The sequence below is a fragment of the Rhamphochromis sp. 'chilingali' genome, assembly GCF_963969265.1.
Source record: "Rhamphochromis sp. 'chilingali' genome assembly, chromosome: 22".
NCBI classification, from domain to species: Eukaryota; Metazoa; Chordata; class Actinopteri; order Cichliformes; family Cichlidae; genus Rhamphochromis; species Rhamphochromis sp. 'chilingali'.
The window spans coordinates 12995460-13016711 of NC_137950.1; the positions used below are offsets into that span (position 1 = coordinate 12995460).

At 38.8% G+C, this 21252-nt stretch overlaps 1 protein-coding gene across 4 annotated transcripts; it reads left to right on the forward strand.

Annotated features, from left to right (window-relative positions):
- Positions 1-232: 232 nt before the first annotated feature.
- Positions 233-20967, forward strand: LOC308391324 (actin-binding LIM protein 1-like; the record flags this gene model as incomplete). 4 transcript variants are annotated; one of them, XM_080873923.1, is made up of 21 exons in its annotated part: positions 233-548; positions 7566-7709; positions 9387-9570; positions 9663-9772; positions 11385-11511; positions 11682-11775; positions 12246-12333; positions 12503-12561; positions 12722-12778; positions 13269-13346; positions 14034-14216; positions 15483-15512; positions 15658-15787; positions 15911-16000; positions 16699-16749; positions 17077-17135; positions 17542-17587; positions 17682-17746; positions 17941-18015; positions 18934-19014; positions 19163-20967. In XM_080873923.1, 21 exons carry the CDS (start codon positions 233-235, stop codon positions 19274-19276), a joined length of 2181 nt encoding a protein of 726 aa, XP_080730049.1. In that variant the 3' UTR covers positions 19277-20967. The 4 variants fall into 4 exon arrangements, with proteins under 4 accessions (XP_080730049.1, XP_080730050.1, XP_080730051.1 ...); XM_080873926.1 differs by lacking the exon at positions 233-548 and adding an exon at positions 1843-1893; XM_080873924.1 differs by lacking the exon at positions 15911-16000.
- Between the last annotated feature and the right edge of the window lie 285 nt (positions 20968-21252).

Consider the following 21252-nt stretch of genomic DNA (forward strand, 5'->3'; position numbering starts at 1 on the left):
AAAACTGAGGTTTTAGTAACGGAGGTTACTTGAAAGAGACTTCCAAGAACTGAGATCCTCTATTACTGTGAGGATCAACCCTAAAAATACACCTCACCTAAGCTTCTTAAGGGGTGTGCGGTGGGAGTTAGTCTGCGACTGCCTGATGGACAACACACACTAACGCTGACTCACAAAGTCGATTTAATACCTGACATTCCACACAAGGGCTTGACCTCTTCAAGTTTGCTTTATGGTTTCTAACCAGCAGTCGGTCTTCAGCCTGAACTGTTTGGCTGAAAGTCTTGACAACATGAGCGTGTCAAGCCTTCTCAACCTCAGCAACCTGGGCAAGATCTGCGGCTCCAGCCACAGCAACGACATGATAGTTCTGGACCGGGTGAAGAGGAAGAACTCCGTCAGGCGCATGTCAATAATTGAAGACGGTCAACTCGCAGAGGTTCTCTACTTGATTCCAAAGCAGTCCATAATGGAGCAGCTACCGTTCCTCAACCCTAACGACTACATTCTGTGTGAAAAGCTGGCAGGTATACCTGCAGAGCTGTCAGGTAATGACTCGTTACTTCATTAGGTGTTAGCTATTGGTCGTATCTTTTGAAAAATGAGCTGCTGCTTGATATTTCCCTCAAGTTTATAAAGTGGTATAACGTTTTCTCTAATCCATACTGGGTCAAAATTATAGATACAGACATAAACCCCTAACTAATATTTAGTTAAATGTCCCTTAGCAAGTTGTACCTTGGATCAGATGCTTTTGGTATCCATCAACAAACTTCTGACACAATTCTGGCTGAATATTTGACTGATAGAATAGGTAGAGTTAAATCAATTGGTTTCTTGGCACAGACACGGCTTTTAAGCATAGTTCACAAATTGTCCATAGGGTTGAGGTCTACATGCACTCATGATGACTGCATGCATCACAGTTTCAGTCATCATAAGTCTGCACAACCCTTGCTGTGCACATCTTGAAGCTGAAGTTTATTGAGCAACACAAGAAAGTCCTGAAACATCACAGAAGACAGCTAAAGTGTATAATGACAGAATTATTAGTTGGTTTTAGAAAAGGTTAAACATCTGAAGCCTTTGCCAGAAAACATCAAACAGACTTTGAACAGTTCTGGAAACAAAATCTGGGCAGTGGAACGAGGTGATCAGTGTTTATTGATGATGTATCTGCTGACAGAAGAAGCAGGATAACTTTTGAAGTACACAGGACGATGCTCTCTGCTCGGTTTCAGACAAATGCTGCAAAATTATTTGGACATTGCTTCACAGTGCAAATGGACAATGAGGCATGGCTTTTGCAGCGAAGCGCAAAAGCAAAATAAGAGTTTGGTGTCAAAAATGCACTTTTCTGAACACAAGAGCCAATTTAAAATAAACTATTAGCCAAACAGGCATGCAGAGATCCCCCAGGAACGTTCAGTCCCAGAATGATCTGACAGTCCCAGCTGCTGCACCAGTGTGATTGTTTTTCGAAAACAATCAAGTAATCCTGATATATGATCATCATTTATGTAATGCCGACATAGAAAAGTTTGTATGTTTTTCCCTCTAAAAGAAAACCCCAACACTAATACTTCAGAATAACACACAAGTGCAGCAGCGTTATATTTCAGAGAAACAATTACATCGTTGCAGTGAGCTCACATTCACATACTCTCCCCCTCGGAATGGATGAGGTCATAGATTAGAAGCACAAGAGAATTTAATGGCAGTCCTGCTGTCCTCTGTCATTGACACACACACACCACACACACACAAACACACACCCCTGGCCTTTGTGTTGTGGAACCACCCCTTTCTCTTGGACCAGCAGTCCAGTTAGTGCCTCTCCTCACTCACGCCGTGAACTTCAGCGCAGAAGAACAGAAACCATGAAACAGAAAGGTAGACATTTTCACGTGTGTTTGTGTTTGTGTATAGGTAACAAAGAAAGGAAAAATGTCTCCTTGTGTATATTTTTGGTTGTCTTTTTATATTTATGAGATGTTATTTGTGTTGAGTCAAAGTTGGATCCGGATGACACTTTTGGTTCTGGTAGTAAAAATGAGAAATGTGACGTTTTCATTTCAGATAAATTTATCACTGAACACCTACATCTATGCTAGATTGACACTGTGCATGTGTAAAAGTGTACGGTGAAAAGTGCAAGTACAACTGTTACAATAAAAGTAGAACATAGTTGGGAAAGAACAGCATGTGATTTCAGAAATACCTCTGAATTAAGCAGCGATTAGCCCACTGTGCAGCAACAAGGAGCATTCAGATGTGACTAAAATGTGGAGGTGACTCTTATCAGAGTGAGGGTATTCTGTCTTCCACAGCAGCAACAAGAAACATCTATAAATAATTTAAAGACATTCAACTAAATGAGCGGTTATTTGTATAATATTCTCACACATGGTGCTCTCTACTCTAGAAATTCCCATTGCTACTTTGCTCCTACTGAACCTGAAGTAATTTGAAGGGTTACACTGATTTTACATCTTTGTAGTGTTGGAATCACAGCCTGAGTGCTTTAATACAGCCTCTGTAGAGCGCAGGTAGGGTGCTTTTAAATCTGTCTGCCCAAGATAATGATGGCATCACAATACACTGCAAGACTTTGATTTGTAGTACATTACAATATCTGTGAATATGAAAAAACAGCCTTAAAAATCCAGATTAGAAATGTAAATATTCCCTGCATCACAGTTTTATTTAGGTTTAGTAACGTGTCACTTAAGTAGATCTCTGAGCTAAGGCAAAAACAGATTTTGTACAATTCTAATGAACTTGAAAGTCATTGCCTGGTATAATCACCTTTATTATTTAACACAGCCTGAACTCTGTTAAGCAAGTTTTCTCGTAATTTATCTAAGTAGTCTTCAGGAAAGTTTCTCCAGGCTTCTTGAAGGACTTTCAAAGCTCTTTTTTGGCTCTTTGTAGGCTTTCCTATTTTACTGCTCTTTAAAGATGATCCCACACTGCTTCAATAATGTTGAGGTCTGGGCTCTGGGGAGGCCACCGTGTGTTTTTCTATCCGAGTACTGTATGCTTTTACTGTTGGCAGTGTGTTTGGGATCGTTTCCACGCTTAAAAATGAGGCAGTTGCCACTCAGAGGCTTTCCAAATGGTATTAGAAGGTAGATCAAAATCTGATGTTACTTATCAGTATTCATAATTCCATTAATTTTCATAAGATCTCCACCACCACTGGTTTTACAGCTGTCTGGAGACACTCGCTGTTGTACACTGTTTTATTATCAGAATTCTCTAATTTGGACTCATCACTTCATCAGAGCTGTTGTCAGATACTTTTTAGATAATGTTTTAGGCCTGCAACATCTTCTTTTGTCCTCCACTTATCCAGTTTCCTCATGTTTTTTAAGGTCACATTGATATGCCAAATTTCCAGCTAACAGCTCTTTGGGAACCACCTTCCTGATATCGCCAAAAGTTAATTCTGTCCATGTGGACGTTGTGTTTTCAGTGGGAGAAACGTTTCGTAACTCATCCAAGTGACTTCTTCAGTCTCAGCTGATTGCAAGTTTCCTCAATCTTATAAACAGTACATTAATGACTGAAACTAGCACCACTGAAGGAACAGTGGGCTGGGAGGTCATTTCCTTGATCATTATTCAAGGATCAACTTTTGGGGAATTTCTTACCTGGATGATTGAGCATCAAGACACCTTACTGATACAAAAATACTACTTTATGCCTGTCAAACTGTGTTACCTTTGGCATTTTTCACAGATTCGGCTAAAGAATTTTCAATGTTTCATAGGTCAGTTTTAAATGACAAATGAACCAATGTCCAAAGGAAAACTTTGAAAGAGCTTCAAAAAGCCTGGAGAGCTATCGTTCAAGACCACCTTAAAATATGATAAGAAAGTTTGACTCCTTGTAAAGTGATGAGCGGTGATGAAATGATAGGCAATGAGACCTTTGCACATTATTTATTATTGTGCAAATTATATGTTATTAAAAAACAAATTCAAAGTCAGGCATTAAGGTTACTCGGATGAAGTCCCGAAGCTGATTTGGAAATGTATTTGTTTGACAATAGAGTTCTAAGAACCACTGAAGTTTAAATCTTCTGATGCCATTTTACTTCCCCCTACGTACATAAAAACTAAGCATACCAAAAATAGATGCTCCCATACTCCTCTCTCACACACACACACACACACACACACAGATACAGATTTTCATAGCTGGGCTGTGTGCGATTAGCTGTTCGGCTCGGGTTTCTCTCCATTTGCTGTCTTTCTAAATCTACCGTTTGCTAATACTTGACACATATCACATATCAGCTTCAGATTCTGGAAGAGATCAAGAAAGTGTGGGAGGGCATTAAAAAGCTTTCCATCTGAGGGCTTCAATCATTTTTTAGTTTTACCATTTAAAAAAAGACAATTAAAAGCACACAAAGGGTGCATATACTTCAGTGCAGGATGACACCACACAGTGCAGAATAGTACAGCTAGACCTGAATATATCCATCATCTAGTTTCCAGCAAGAACAAAACTTAAAGTATTTCTGACTTCAAGACAAGTGAATTGCATGAATTCGTGCTGGCAGAACATCTCTGTCATTAACAAATGTCTGAGGCGCTCTAGGACAAAGACCTGTTTCAATAGTTGTTACTGTCCTATGCCCTAATTGATGGGCTACATTCCAACTAGGATCATCCCATCTGCTCTAACACTCCAGATTTTTATGTTCAGTTTTGTTCCATAACATTGGGATAGATTTTTGATTGATAGGCTTTTTCATAACTGTTGTGCTAAATAATGTACATTTAACCATAGTGTCTGTACAATGAGCCTTTGAGATATGGTCCCTAAATGTCGCTTGTTGCCATAGTAAGAAATCTCTCCTGGTGCGGGGCAGATCGGAGCCACATACCAGCGGTGCTTGACTCACTTCAGTAACATTCACAAGCCCGTGCAAAAAACATTTCACCTTCAAGTCTGCACAAATCTTTCTGTTTGAATCAAATAAGTTTAGACCCAGCTCATTGAAATTAGTGTGACTAATAGTATCTGAGACAGATTTCCAGTTAGTGAATTTAATAAGAGTGTGTATGTGTGTGTATTATGGAGCACTGTTGACTTTTTGGTTGCCAGCAGTATATGAAAAATGAAATTCATGTGTCTATCTCTTTGTATGCAGAGTGTCCGATTACTGGATGACAGACTGCTCTCGACACAACACATTCTTTCCTCCCTCTCCTTAGATAATCACATTAAGGACGTTTCAAGAGGCTGTGATTAGATTGTACAGGCACGCTGGTGCTGCCATTCAGAAAGATACAGAAAGAGAAATTATCTTAAGAGTTTTAGTAAGATATAAGACAAAACTTTGCACAAGGGCCACTGCTCTTGTACATTATACCTACTAAAAGTGTTGTAACATTAAAAATTTTATGTTTCCATGGTGGAAAAAAAGTTTTGTGATGTTGTCTGACTTTTGTGGGGTAATATCCACCTGGCCAGCCTGTATTCAAAGTCTGTGGATGTGTAATTAAGCCAAAACATAGTGCACATGTACCCAGTTCTGAAAAAGCTGGGATGCTGTGTAAAAAGTAAATATTCTCTTGTAAATAAAAAGAGAATGCAATGATTCTGCAAGTCTCTTAAATCCATATTTTATCCACAATAGGACCTAGAAACATATTAAATGTTTAAACTGAAAAAATGTACTGATTTAAGAAAAATATTAGCTCATGTTGAATTTGATGGCAGCAAAATATCTACAACAAAAGTTGTGGCAGGGGGTGGGGGAGTAACGTTGCCCCATTCTTGTCCGATACAGGATTCTAGATGCTCAACAGTGCCGGGTCTTCTTTATTGTATTTTTTGTTTCATGTGGTGCCAAATGCAGTCCAGACCACGCAGTCCTAGACTGCACATAGGGTGGTATGAAGCCATGTTGTTGTAATAGATGTTTAACTTTGTCTTGCTGAAATATGCAAAGCCGTCCCTAAAAAAGACGTCGTCTGGATGGTCCCCTGCTTGGTGTTCTTCCAAGAAGAACTTTTCCAAGAACAAATTTTGATCTATCAGACCACAAAACAGTTTTCTGCTTTGCCTCAGTTCATTTTACATTAGATTTCCCTCAGAAGGCAGCTTTTTGGATCATATTCATAAATGGCTTTTGGATAATACACCCTTTAGCCTACATTTGTGGATGGCACAGTGGACTGTGTTTACAGACAGTGATTTCTGGAAGTGTTCCTGAGCCCATGCAGTGATTTCCACAACAAAATCATGACTGTTTTTAGTGCAGTGCTGCCTGAGTGTCTGAAGATCATGAGCAAACAAATACTTTCCAGCTTTGTCCCGTGCGCACAGAGATTTCTCCAAATTTTTGTCTTTGATGATGCTGTGTAACGTATATGATGAAATATTTAAAATGTGCACAATTTTATGTGAGGAATATTAGCTCTGCCACTCTAAGAAGCTCTTTTAACCCAGTCATGTTAAATACTTTGTCGAGAAATGTTCTTACAGCCTTTTCTTTTTAGTACCAACTTTTTAAAATGTTGCTACCATTGTATTCAAAATGCATATTATACCTTTCATGAAATAGTGCAATATTTTAGTTCAAACATCTGATATTTTTCTTTGTTCTAATGTGAATAAAATACAGGTTTTACATACTACACAGAGTCCGAACCTTTCAAATTTGGGTTGTATGTTTATCTCAGTTATGTAAAAGCTGAACTGACTGGCTGACAGGATTAACGTTATGAGCTGTTCAGGCAGAGCAGGATAAATTCCTCCTATGGATGAAAAACGATGATGACAGAGATGATTGCTTTACAGTGACTTGTATTAGAAAATGAAGTAATGTTGATTGTCATGTAATGGCACTGTGGGTGTGTACATTTGTGTACATATGAGGGGCACAGCGACACATTTTGTGTTTTAACCTCACTGGTTTGCATGGCTCCAGGGAATTAGGTTTAACCAACTGGTTCTAGACAAATAGAGTGGGAAAATAGAGTGAAACCTGTGAGAAAATAAGTAAGTCCTTTAATGATACTCTTTATTTCCCTAAAATTGAACTCAGTTTTGTTATGTTGCTAATGGTTGATAAAAAAAAAAAAGACATGATCATAAATGGGAGCATTTAAACTAGTGTTCTGAGAACCACTGGTGTACACCGTCCTAACAAGTACTGGGCAAGTTGCCTTAAATTATCTGAGGACATTCATGGTCCCCACAGGATGAATTCTGGATCAACAGGTCAAAATTTTAGTTCGTCCAATTACTTTTTAAAACACCTGCAAAAAAAATGGCCAGTCCTCATCTCGTCTTAAGCACTTATTAGCAAATGTGAACATGCTATGTTGCTAAACATGTTCACAGACTTTTGTGTCTGTGGAAGTTTCCTCTACCAACATGATGTTGCGAATATTAGTTTGCAAATAATTATGGAAGACTCTGCAATGCACAACTCTGTTGCATACAATAGACAAAAAAGAGCAGTGTAAAGCAGCAAAACTATAGCAGTTAATCGACTGATCAATACTTAACTAATTTATTTATATCTTGTGTTCATGTAGTACTACACACCCAGGATAGCTGCCACCCCTGCCCTCCAGCAGGGAAGAAGGTCATCTGCTGCTTCAGGTGTGGGGAGTCATGCAGAGGAGAGGTGCTGCGTGTTCAGAGCAGCTACTTCCACATAAACTGCTTTACATGCAAAGGTGAGTGTTGATGGAAGGACACCACTGCACTGGTATTACTGTCCTGGTAACGCAGCACTCGAGTTTTAGGCTGAAAGAGGAATCTGTTTATAACAATGTTCCTGATTGTCATTTCCATTTCAGTCTGGCTTTGTCTAACCAGACAGTGATGCAATTTTCCTGAGGACAACAGGCCAGTAATTCAGCAGTCTATTGTGAGAACCACCTGGGTTGTCAAATGGCCAATCAGTGGTGTTACTCTGCTTCGTGGAAAACATGCAGTGCTTCCTCTGCAAGCAATTGTCCCCACTAATAAGCTCTGACAAGCTTCTAGTGTTGTTGTCCTTTCATGTCATTGTGACGATGTTTACAGCGCAGGGGAAACAAAGAGACTTTCAGAGAAGAGAAGCTTGCAGTACGGAGAGAGCAGGGCGAATGAATCAATGTCTGACTGTCAGAAATGTGTCTATCAGTGTTACACTGCAACACATTGCTGTTAAAATACAGGACATTTTAAAGTAAAGTAACCACACACTGTTACTGTTATTGTTCTTCAGTCAGTCTTTTTTGAGTCTGTTGCTTGCAAAATCATACCACTACCTCATTTCGTAAACATATCTCATACAAAAATTCAAATGTCAGGAAAAAATATTGCAGTGAGCCAAAGAGGTAGTAACTCTGGTCAGCAGCTATCCCAGTAGTTTCACATGAATGTTAATATTTATGTTAAAGTAAATCTTGTGTCATATCAGATGTGTTGTGTTTAGCGTTTGATTGTATAAGATGTGTGATTTATTTTTCAGCTGTTTATGTGGCCAAGGACAGTGTTAAGCTTTCGCCAACTTGGTGCCAGTAAAATATAATATCCTTGTTAAAATGCAGTGAATTAGGGCTGTTGATATTTTGTGGAGGACTGTCATTATTTTTGTGCAAATTTAAAGAAATTTGCACAAAGTTTCTATTGATTAAAAAAAATCTCCTGCTTTGAACATGGAAGCAGGGACATGTTCAAAGATGGTTGAATTCAAAATAGCATAATTTGGAACTTGTTTACATTGTTAGAGAGTAGCAGGTGGACAGGAATAGAGCAGCACAAATCTGTCCTTGGCATTGTGTGCATTCTGTTGTGGCAGGCGCAGCAGGACAGGTTGGATGCTGCAGTATCAAATAACTAATAACAAGCAGACAGACAACTCTATATATCGCCTGTAAACTGGCACGAAGCTGATCAGTACACACGCACAATGTTTACATTGTGTGTAATGCACAAAACCACAGAAATGTTTCAGGAAGCCTTAAAAATCAGAGGGTCAGGGAGCAGAAATAGCCGATGCTTTATTAACTTCCTACTGTGACAACATCAAGAGTGAAGGTGACACTTTACGTTAGCTATGGTCTGAAAACTAAACTAAAGGGCAACAGAGTAAACAAATGCGCAAAGACAAAGGGAAAAGTAAGAAATATTACTTTTTAGACCAACTTAAAGTGGCCACTTTGGGGTCAAAGGTTTGATGGGTTTTGATGAAAAAGATGTTTGCAATGACTTAAAGATAAATGGGTCAGGCAAAGTCTCTAAATAGAGCTGGTAATAATCCTCTTTGGTGTTATCACTAGCTTTTACATCACTAACTTGTAACAGTCTTGATATAAAACATTGTAATATTGATCAGATCTTTCTCTGAATGTGTCTCTGTGCAGTGTGTGGCTGTGATTTAGCTCAGAGTGGCTTCTTCATGAGGAATGGGGACTACCTCTGCCCGCTGGACTTCCAGCGACGTCATGGCACAGCTTGCAACAGCTGTGGAGAATTTGTGGAGGGAGAGGTGGTTACGGTGTTGGGGAAGACCTACCACCCAGCCTGCTTTGTTTGCGCCATTTGCAAGTAATCTTAAAAAATATGTTTGGGAGGTTTTAGTTCTACATACATGTCTTACAAATCTGTGGTATAAGTGTGTCTCTTACTTTGATTCTCAGACAGCCTTTTCCTGCTGGGAATTGTGTCACCTTCATTGGAAGAGACTGCCTCTGCCAGCGCTGTATGGAACCTGTGTCGCCGTCTCCAAACGCCACCAGCTATTCCAGCAGTAAGAGCATTCCTGCATACTCTCTAAGCAGTGTTCATATCAAAATATTTAAAAAATATATCAAAGGTTTTGATCCCTTGTAGTTTTAATAAGACAGTGGATTATACATTGAACACTGGCCAGCTGTGGGTCTTCTGCCAGCTGCTTGTGTATTTAGTCTATCCTGTCTTCAAGAGTCATTCAAGGTCAACATCTGTTAGCAAACAGGAAGTTTAAGTCTTCACTTTTTTGCAGGTAGCACATCAGACTCTCCTGTGCTTGTGTAGAACGAATTGGATAACAAAAGTATTTGGGATCATTCATGAAATCTGCATGTAAGAGGGGGAAAGAAATCAATCATCAATTGTAAGCCTTTTCTGTGTCTGGGTAATGTCACCTTTCTTATCACTATGACGGCTACACAGTGTCACTAAATCCAGTCTAATACCCGCCTGCAGCTGTTGTGGATTTCTTTACAACCCTTTAAGTTGACTTTCCTTCATGAATCCAGTCATCCTATTGTGAACCTGCCAGTATGAAGCAAGAGATACAGTAAAACGTAACTCTTTACCTCTGCTTGACCTCATCTGTGTACTGATTATAGATAAATGGGGGATAAATCGGGGATTTGGACTCACAAAGCCTCTGGACTAAGAGGATCTCTCCGCAGGAGTGTGCGGAAAGGTGCTTTTCTCATGGCAGAGATTCATCAAGCTGCTGGAAACTTTCCTCAGAGATGTTGGTCCATATTGACATGAGAGCATCACACAGTTGCTGCAGATTTATAGACTGCACAGCCATGATCTGAATTTCCAGTTCCATCCCAAAGGTGCTCTATTGGATTGAGAGCCAGCGACTGTGGTCATTTTACTACAGTGAACTTACTGTCCATGTTCAAGAAACCAGGTGAAATGATAAGAGCTCTGATGTGTTTCCTGCTGGAAGCAGCCGTCAGAAGATGGGTAGAGTCAGGTCTTGAAGGGATGGCCATGGTCAGCAACAACACTCATGTAACCTGTAGTGTTTAAACATTACTCAGCACTAAGGTGCCCAAAAATGGAAGCTCAGAGGGGACAGGGCATTCTCTGTTGCCTCCCCTAGTTTATGGAATACATTTCTTTAAAGCTCATCTTAACACACATTTATAGTTTCTGGATTTTGACCCAACATTGGTTTTTTTGGTATTGTTCTTACTTTTCATCATTGTCATTGTATTTATTTTTAGCATACCAAATATAAATGAATGAGTTATTATTTTAGGTACAGTTGCCTTCCTATAAGCGCCAAGCAGTCCAGCCATTCCCCTTTGACCTCTGGCATCAACAAGGCCATTTTTCATCCAGAGAACTGCTGCTCTCTGGATGTTTTCTCTTATTCAGATCATTCTCTGTAAACCCCAGAGATGGTTGTGTGGTAAAATCCTAGCAGATCAACAGTTTCTGAAATACCCTTTCCTCACTGTGATGCTTGGTTTGAACCTCAGCAGGGTGTCTTCACCAAGGTCTACATGGCTAAATGTCATGTGATTGGCTGATTAGATATTTTCATTAATGAGCAGCTGAGCATGTCTAATAAGTTGAGCAGCTGCCTTCTAAGTGACCACTGAGTATAAACATATATGTTGTGTTTTCAGACTGCACTGGCTGTGGGAGAGACATCAAGAATGGACAGGCTCTATTAGCCCTCGGAGGCCAGTGGCACCTAGGCTGCTTCAAGTGTAAAACCTGCAGGAAAGCGTTGAGCGGAGAATATATCAGCAAGTAAATATAAATGTCTCATTCATGTACTCACTCATTCAATATGCTTTGTCTTCCGCTTCCTTAATCTTTTATTTCTAAATTGAGTATGATATGATGAAATGCTGCTAAAATGATGATATAAAAGTTCCACATGTACTGCTGGGTAAGAGTATGTCATGTGCATCTTTCAGGGATGGAGTTCCCTACTGTGAGAGAGACTACCAGATTCAGTTTGGGGTAAAATGTGAAGCATGTCAGAAGTTTATAACTGGAAAACTCTTAGAGGTAAGAGAGCTCGGCTTTCAGCGAAGAGTCTTTGTTTCTTTTTCTGTTGCAGTACATTTTATTACAAACATTAGTCTCAGAAGCCCTTCAGAGATTTAAATCTGTTAAATTCCTCTTTGTAGTCCGTAGCTGCCTGTCTTTAATTTTGCTGAGTGTTCATGCAACTTCTTTCCCTGGAGCGTCGCGTGTGCCGCCACTTCTTCTGTTCCTAAAAAGGTCTAATCACCTGTTTTGAATGTTATCTGTCTATTTAATGGCTATTATCATTTCCCACTCCTAACAAGTGTCCTCCCACTCTAACGACCACACTCTAGGCTGTTAACACCTCATTTAGTCAGCGGTCCAACTACACTGCTGGGCAGACGTAACCTGGTGAACTGCAATGTGATTTCTGCAGCTGTTCATTTCATGCAGCTCCTGCACATACGCAGTCTGTGAGCCACTTTTGTCTTCCTCATTATCTGACTTAGGCTGGGGACAGACATTATCACCCCAGCTGTGCAAGATGCAGCCAATGCGACAGGATGTTCACAGAAGGAGAAGAAATGTATGTGCAAGGTCAGTTTGAGATCGTAGCCTCTCTTTAAATAAACGGCCTGTCTATTCGAGACCAAGAAGCATTTTTGGTCATTGATGAATGCATAAGAACGGTCCTGTTGGTTAAAAACGGTAAAAGTCTTCTCATTTTGGTAAAAGTTGCAAAAATCAATTGTCTCTTCTTTCACAGGATCAGTAATTTGGCACCCAGATTGCAGAGAAACCAGCAGAATGGAGGACAGCTACAGGGTAAGGTTTTTTTTTACTCATTGTTAAACATGTTAGAGGCAGTTTGAGGATTCTTACTATCATTTTCTAAAACAAATATAAGTGATTTTACAAACTCACAGAGCAAAGACTTACTGCAGCTGTAAAAGGTGATTTCTTTACGAGATGTATTCCTCCCCAGGTCGGGAGACCTAAAACGCCCTGTCTTGATTTCTTCTTCCCTCAACATGAACTGAAGGTTAATACTGCGAGCAGGTCTGCGGTTTGCAGTGAGCAGGCTGCGATCTCGTGCTTCGAGATTAACCACACGTGCTTGTTTCACAATTCAATATGACAGACACTTTGCTCACCTGGCTGGTCAAATCAGAGCTTGTTTCATCTGATTCACAGTCTACATTAGATTTGTTTACATTGCACAATGATTAGCAGGACCTTTAATAAGCTACTGCTTCTGAATGAACTTTGTTGGCAGTGTTGCATGCTCGCCTTCACACTTTTTTTTGCCATCAACCACATTGAAATTGGCTGGAAATCTCTTAAATAATCACATTACTTAGTTAAGTGCCTCTATTGTACACTGAGTGTGCCATGGATTGCATTCCTGAAAATAACGCTTGTGTGTGCGTGGATGTAAAGCCATGTGAAAGGCCACAATCAACAGCAAAAAAAGAGTACCGTTTCCAAGGTAGCTCTTTCTGTTGCTTGATTTTTTTCTCTCCCATTCTCAGCAAACTAGATCATCATCTGAAAGCTCCTGTTCCAGGCCGGGCTCATGCACTCCTGGCAGCCCAGGTCGAACCATCTGTGTAAGTTCACAGGCCAGCATTTGCGTCTATGGTGTGTGATTCACCGTGGGTTGATCTGTGTTTGACCTATCCTTTATTTATACAGGGGAGTCACACGGACGGAGTTTCCCCCTTGCAAAAAAATTCATATTGATGTGAAATGTGGAGGAACACTTAGGGAAATAGAACATTAAAATCAGTAACATAATTCAACAAGTGGTACCTTGACTGATTGGAACTAGTTTCTTGGTGCTTGTTAGGCAAAATGTGATTTTAGTTGTGGCTGAATGATAAAGAATGTCAATGCATCCATAAATTTACTGAGAAAATCAGGGTTCGAATGCATTCAGACCGACTTTGATCACAAAAACTGGTGCTTTCGGTGTAAATCGTTTCCTCCACCCAGCTTTTTATCACCCACAGAAATGAAATAAACTTTACTCCCACCAAAACACTTCAGAATATAAGAAAACTACCTCTGCTGTGCACAAAAGCCTGGAAATCATTTTGCATGTTAAAACAAAAACATTGGATTTTATTCTAGACTAATGGAATCCGCTCACCTCATGTGCCTAAATCGCGGGATTAAAGTTTAATTCCTCCCTGAAATGATGTAATAAGACACCTTTGACCTTTCATAAGACCTAATCTGTTGTGTCTGCTCCTTGTGCATCCTCTTCTCTCCTTTCCTCCCTGTCCTGCTCCCAGGCCAAAGTAGATAATGAGATCATTGATTACAGAGACTTAGCAGCAATTCCCAGAGTCAAGGCTATATATGATATTGAGTATCCTGATATGATATCTTATAAGTCTGTGAATGACCACCCCTCCACTTTGGATGAGAAAGGAAACACACAACACAGCCAAAGAGTCCAAAAAAGTCCTGCAGAGGTAATTACATCCAACGCTCCAACTTGTGTCGAGTGACATGTTTGTGTGTTTATTTTATTTAGGAGTCTAACCAACTACTTGTTTTTCCTCATTCTTGTGTTTAGTTGTATTTGGCCAAGAAAATAAAAACATCTATTGTAAATACAATTCTTTAGAGGGACAGATCACCCTAAAATGAAATATGCATGTCATTATTGTGGAATGTGGAGCTATTTATCTATTTAGTCTGTTTCACTGTCTTGAAGGAAGCATGCTGTGCAGGGAGGTGGATGCTCATGACAGTGGCAGCAGTAATGACGTCTCTCTGAGCTTAGCTGTAATGTGAGGTAACTGCATGCTTCCTTTAGTTTGGTAGGTGGAGTCAGAGTTCCTACATTAAACTGCTTAAAATTAGATCAGTGGAAGCACCGATGCTGAGGTTTTCCAACATGTTTTTTGGTTCTTGCCATTTAGTTCAGTTGTATTCAAAAGAAGCCAAAACTTGGCAGCTAACATCAGAACAGTCGAGATGGATAAATAGCGCCACAGACCAGAAGAAAAAGCATGTATATTTTTGTGAATTGTCCCTTAGAGTGTGCTTTGAAGCAAGAGTGCTTCAAGTTTAAATTTTTACATTAAAATGGTCCATCAATCCACTTTCATGTGTTTATCTCACATTGAAACATGAATCTCTCGAAAGCTATTAAAGATACAAGCCTCAAATTTTCACTGGTCTCACTTGCCATCACAATGAACCAGAATCTGTAGTTGGGACATATACATCGAAAAATGTCTTCATACGGACTAATTAAAATATGAAAACAATTGAAGAAGCCCTGTCAAGTCCCATATTTGAGAGTGTGCACTAGTTAAAATAAACAACCTTGACATTGCAAAAGACAATTAGTGAGTATTTCTAAACATTCAGATTTCATAGTCATGCAAAAATAAAACACAGATTACTTGTTAACATGAAATTCTTAGTCTAAAAATGAAAAAAATCGTATTTTAATAAACCAATACTCAGATATTTTGAGATGTATCTGTCCCAAATTACAGATCCTGAGTCGTTTTAAAAGGGATTCAGGATTTGATTTTTTTTATAGTTTTTTAGATTTTCATTGTCAAGCATTGCCTCTAAGACTGACAAATGAAGATAAAACACATGGAGAAAACGTATAAACTTTCTAATTTGGGATGGAATCACCCATATGCTGTGTTACCTTCGAATTAACTACGCGATTCAGTGAATGTGCTGATTTTGCTTCTTTTCTTTGTCTGATTTAGTCACCAGAAATCAAAACTGAACCCACAGAGGTAAAACACACTTTTATTAACTTTACTTACAACAGACGCACAGAAATACCATGAAATCTGGTATCATACAGTGTGAGCCAGTCTTCCCTTTAAATCGATTTATTTTCACGTGGAGTTTCAGCTGGCTTTGTTTTCCTCTTCTCAGGAGAGTTTTGAAATAAGAACACGTGTACCCAAATCTAAAAGCCAAGGGCCTTTCGGACTTCATACAATGTATCATCGCCATAGCTACACTCCAACTTCGTCCAGATCACCACAACACTTCCACCGACCAGGTGAGATAACACAAAAGAAGCATACCAACACTCTTGTTTAAAGATATGAAATGCATCCCATGTTCAGCTGTTCTCTGTTTTACCACCACAACTCCTTCTGTCTGCACTTCCCGAAATCCAAAGGGTTCCCGCTTTCTTCCTCTTTATTCTGTGGCAACACTGGCACTTCCCCTCCTTCTCTTTTATATCACACCTTTCCCTCTCAAAGCAAAGGTAAGACCCCTGCTTCTGTGCCACCCTCTTTAAGTCTTCTCCTCTATTAGTGTGTTAAATTGCATTTTGTATTCCTTATTAACCCAAATTATTTAATGGTGAACGCAGCACTGGATTTCATTTGGATGAAGTCTGAAACACAAAAATAATACCAACAAACTATTTGGAACTAGCACGCATGGTTCACTTTATTCTTTGAAACACTGTGCCACCTAGTGGTCAAAATTCAGAACTTAAATTCTGCCTGGTTTAATTATTTTAAAATGGCTTTGATTGATTCGATAAATAAATATTTCAGTCTCTTTACAACTTCACACACAACTTCCTGTGCAGCTGTGGTTATTTATAGCAGCGTTGTGCCTTTGAGTGAAGTTTATCGTGTGCGAACGAGATCTGCCGAGCTTTGATCAGTCATCACTGGTCTGTGTTTTTGTTGTGGTAGATTACAAACTAACTGCCTTAAGGAAACCATTTTTGCATTTTTCATTGCTTGAAATGCTTCCTGATTTTGAGGGTTGATGTTTTCAATTTCAAGCAAGACGCTAGTGTTAATACTAACTGTTTAAAACACTGAGAATAAAAGTGGAATAGTTTGACAGCCACCTTCCAGAGACATACATTCATACTAATCTAATGTTTCCACTGTGCAGTAGTGAAAAAAATGAAGCATCTGCTAATACTGCATTCTTTTCTGACAGCAGACGAAAGCTTCAACGTGTACAGGAGGGCCCCGATTTATAAACAGCAAGGTACAGTATTTAAACCTGGTATAAGTTATGCTTGAATCACTCAAAATTACATTTAAGTTTCAGTTGTGTTGTTTAAAAGTATGCATTTGTATCTTTGTAAGTTAAGCTAAAGAAGCGACTTTTTATCAAGACCTTAAGATCTTGATAAAACTTTACCTCAAGTCACTACAAGATATTTTAAAGTCAGTTTTGCAGTATAGTTAGTAGTAAATGGCTGAGCTAAGAACCGGAGAAGGTAAATTTTTCTCAGTAGGTCTATTTCGGGCAAAGATCCCAGTCTAAGTGTAAATCGTCTCGTGATGAGCTTATCTGTCTGCTTTCACACAGATCCAAATTCCTTGACATCCCCAGCATCCTCTTTGCCCGGTCGGAACAGCCTCAGCCCGGTAGGACACGCGTTACTAATGCTTAAATCTCACTTTGGAAAGCTTGCATAAGCCTGGTACATGACATTCGTCTAATTGCTGAATTAATTAGATACACACTTTGATTAAGCTTTGTTTTAAAGTCAAATTAAATGAGACACATCTACAAACAAACATTTAATCTTGTACACACACACACACACACACACACACACACACACGCGCACACACACACACACACACACATATATATATATATATATATATATATATATATATATATATATATATATATATATATATATATAAATACAGTTTATTTATTTTTAATGCTTTTCTATTTGATATATGTAGGTGCTAAATAAACACTTTAGAAAAGGTTATTATATTAATATTGTGAAAATTTTGTTTTCATGTGTTTTCTAAGCCACGGCCAGCTGATTTCTCCCACTACCATGACGACAGATGCAGAGGTATCCATGTAGACAGATGTGGTTAATTACTATTTTAACTACCATTAAAATGAAATTAATTACACTTTGTTGGGATTTACTCTCTCTCTTTCAGACTTCAGGGTATGTGACAGTAACCGAATGGAGTTGGTATTCGAGTCAGTCCTGGTTCCCTGTTTGGTTTGTGGCATATTTTTTTGAAGAACTGGCCTAACTCATTGTGTGAATATATCTTTATTAACTCATATTTCTACATAACCCGCTTTTTAATCATGCATATATTCAGCTTTACTCGCATTTATCTGGAAATAATCAGCAAGTCTTCAATCAGGTCATGATATTTTCCAATTGCATGTGTTTGCTTCATTTTGTAGCTCATCTATGACCATCAGTACCCATTAACACAAATGGAGAGAGGAGTGTCTATGCCTAATTTGTTGGAACCAAATGCAAGTATTATATTTTATTTTATTATATAATTTGTCTTTTAACACACTTATATCACATGAGAGTTTTAGTAGATGCACCTATGGTGTGATTCCAAAAAAGTAAGTTGGTTTGTTCTCGGGTTATTGCAATCACAAACTTGGGTCACCACAGCACCCACATGGTGGTGTGATGACAATACCACATTGGCCTTTTACGGCTGAGGGATATAGCGTCTGGTTCCATAGCAGGTCCTGAAAATATGTAAATACAACCTCAGCTGAACAGCAACATGACACATTACACCATGTTTAGCAACATAACTTAAAGTAATGATAAAGTATGACTTTTTCTGTTGTGATTTGGGTTTTGCTTGGGATCACTGTCCTGCTGCATGGACCCAGTTTTGCCCAAGCTTTAGTTGTTGGACAGATGGCCTCACATTTGATTTTATATAAAGTGCTCCATAACAAATGCTCCAAACATGGCCCAGTGCATTATTGCCAGACATCTCCACTTTGGTTTCATCTGCCCAATACATTGTTCCAGGTGTCTTGTGATTTGTTCAGATGCAACTTTGCAAACCTGAGATGTTTTCTAATTGTACAGCCATGAACTTAAACATTTAACACACTTGAATGCTTCAGACCAGCAAGCTGCCAAAACATCTGCTTTTATGCAACAAGTTCTCACATTTGTTGATGATCAATTAACAAGCGAATACTTACCCACTAAATTTCTATGGAAGCAGTAAGGGTGGACTTGTTATTTTTCACACACTGCTTCTGAACTTTGGCTTAGTTTGTGTTAAACAATGAAACTGTAACTTGTTATGTATTTTTCTTCATCTTAAGTTGTATTTACCAAATTTTAAGACCTGATGAGGTTGTGTAGATTTAATTAATGAAATGTTCTCAAATGGTTTTTATTTGTTTGTCAAGATCTATCCATATGAAATGCTCACAGTTAGTAACAGAGGACGAGTGAAGCTTCCCAGGGATGTTGACAGAACAAGACTTGAGGTGTGGCTTAAATGGTTTTCTTTAAAAAAATAGTTATAAGTTTCACTTAAATGTAATGTTTGAGCTTTATATTAAGAAATAATCAGACAGAATTACTCTGCGGCTTTATGCACAGAAACATTTAGTTCATCCTGCTTTCTTTTTGCAGCGTCACCTGTCCTCAGAATCATTCCTCCAGATCTTTGGAATGGATATTCAAGAATTTGACAGACTTCCACTTTGGAAACGTAATGACATGAAGAAGAAAGCCGATCTTTTCTAATACATGCTGTGAATATGCGATGCACGAGTTCCTTTGAACCTGTATGTTTATTCCAATGTAAAAAATAGCACAAAAAGTAAGGACATTTGTGGTTGGTTGATTTTTCTTCTTTTGTCTTTTTAATTTTTTTTGGAACAATTGCATTTGTAGATTCAATAGCAAAATAACTGGTAGAGAAGATTTGGCAATTTTTTTCATGGGCGCAACCCACAGACTGCTCAACCTACAAATACATTTTCTTACAAATGTAGCACCATTTAAGGGAGAATAAACCGGCTTTTCAGCCGCATAAGATTTGTTGCCAAGAAGCATTGTTCAAAGCATCAACCAAACAAATGTCCTTACTTTCTGTACTAAATTTATTTGGCACAGAAATATGAAATGTTTCCCTAAAAACCGGACAGTTCACAATTATCCTGGGACACTGTACCTTTATCACTTTTTTTTAGTTGTTCATAGGTTAGAGTAAGGAATAATAGCATAATTAATATTATAATATTCAAAACTTAACCTTATTTATTTGTGTTTCCACGGGCAGCCGTGTATCCTCTAGATTCCCTGCTTATATTAAACAACTCTATATTTTTATTCTTGGAATCTGCTAGAGCAGCTGTTCATGATTCACAGTTTTAAATAATTTTCCTTTCCCTCTCCTTTATGACAACTTTCTTCTGGTTCGTAGATGTCCTCACAACAGATCTGTGCCTGAGATGACAATATTAATACATCATACAGAGCCAAGGGTAGAATAAACTGTCAGTGTTTAGCGGTTTAAAGCCTGAACTTCAGACGCATAGATATTATCGCTTGGATCATTTGAAACCATGGCCTTGTTTAACATGAGCCTCCACCATAGTAACTGTATGCAACACTATATGGACAATAGTATTGGACCGTGCCTCTAGGATCACTGAATTTAAGTGTGGTACTGTAATTGGATGCCACTGTTGCAGAAAGTAATTTTGTGAAAAGCCTTCCCTTCCAGATATTGAGTGATCAGCTCTGAGACATTTTATGCTACACTCAGCAGGCACTTTGTTAGTGTCGCTCAGTTTGAACTTCAGCAGGTCATGTTCACCAGCGGTCCCCAACCAGACCGGTGTATGTTGGACAATATTTTCACGGACCGGCCTTTAAGTGGTTGCGGATAAATACAACAAAATAAAACCAGTACCAGTACCAAAAAAGAAGAAGATTTATTCATAACACACGAGAAAAGACCCAGGGAAACAGAGTTAACGATAAAAAAATAAAGATAAAAACCCCGAAAACCATAAATTTCACACCCGAGCCTCAAGTCTCATGGCCCCGTACCAAACAACTCATGGACCACTATCGGTCCACGGCCTGGGGGTTGGGGACCGCTGATCTACACCATGCCTAAATGCACTGAGTTGATGCGCTGTGATTGGCTGGTTAAACGATTGTGTTACCGAGCAGAAGAACAAATGTACCTAACAAAGTTGCTGGTGAGTATATAAGTAAAACATAAGTTTGCTGGTGAAAGAAACTGAATATGATGATGATATGTTTTCCTATTATGTTTATAGAATTTAACTCTGTTTCATACCCAGTGATATAACAGAAGTACTGGCATGCTGCAGGAATTCCTCAGACCTGAATGGATCCTTTATGTAAATCCCATTGATTTTGTTGTGGCTACTTGTTAACTGTTACAATCAAGCTCAAAATAAAGTCACTGATGCACCATGAGCAAGTAGCCTGCGATGAATATAAGTTCAGTTTTCAAACAAAATCTGAACAGTCTGCTTGCTTTTTTCCACAGCAAGTAAGCAAACAAAGAACAGAGTGCCACTCAGTTGAATTTCAATGTAATTCTATTTATGTTCTTTAGGGAAAACATACGGCATGGACGATGTTACAAAAACCAAAGGAAGACAATTTTTAAACACTAATTGGGGAGATGGGAAACATCAGGGAACACAGCTGAACAGAATCTGACTAACGAGACAACA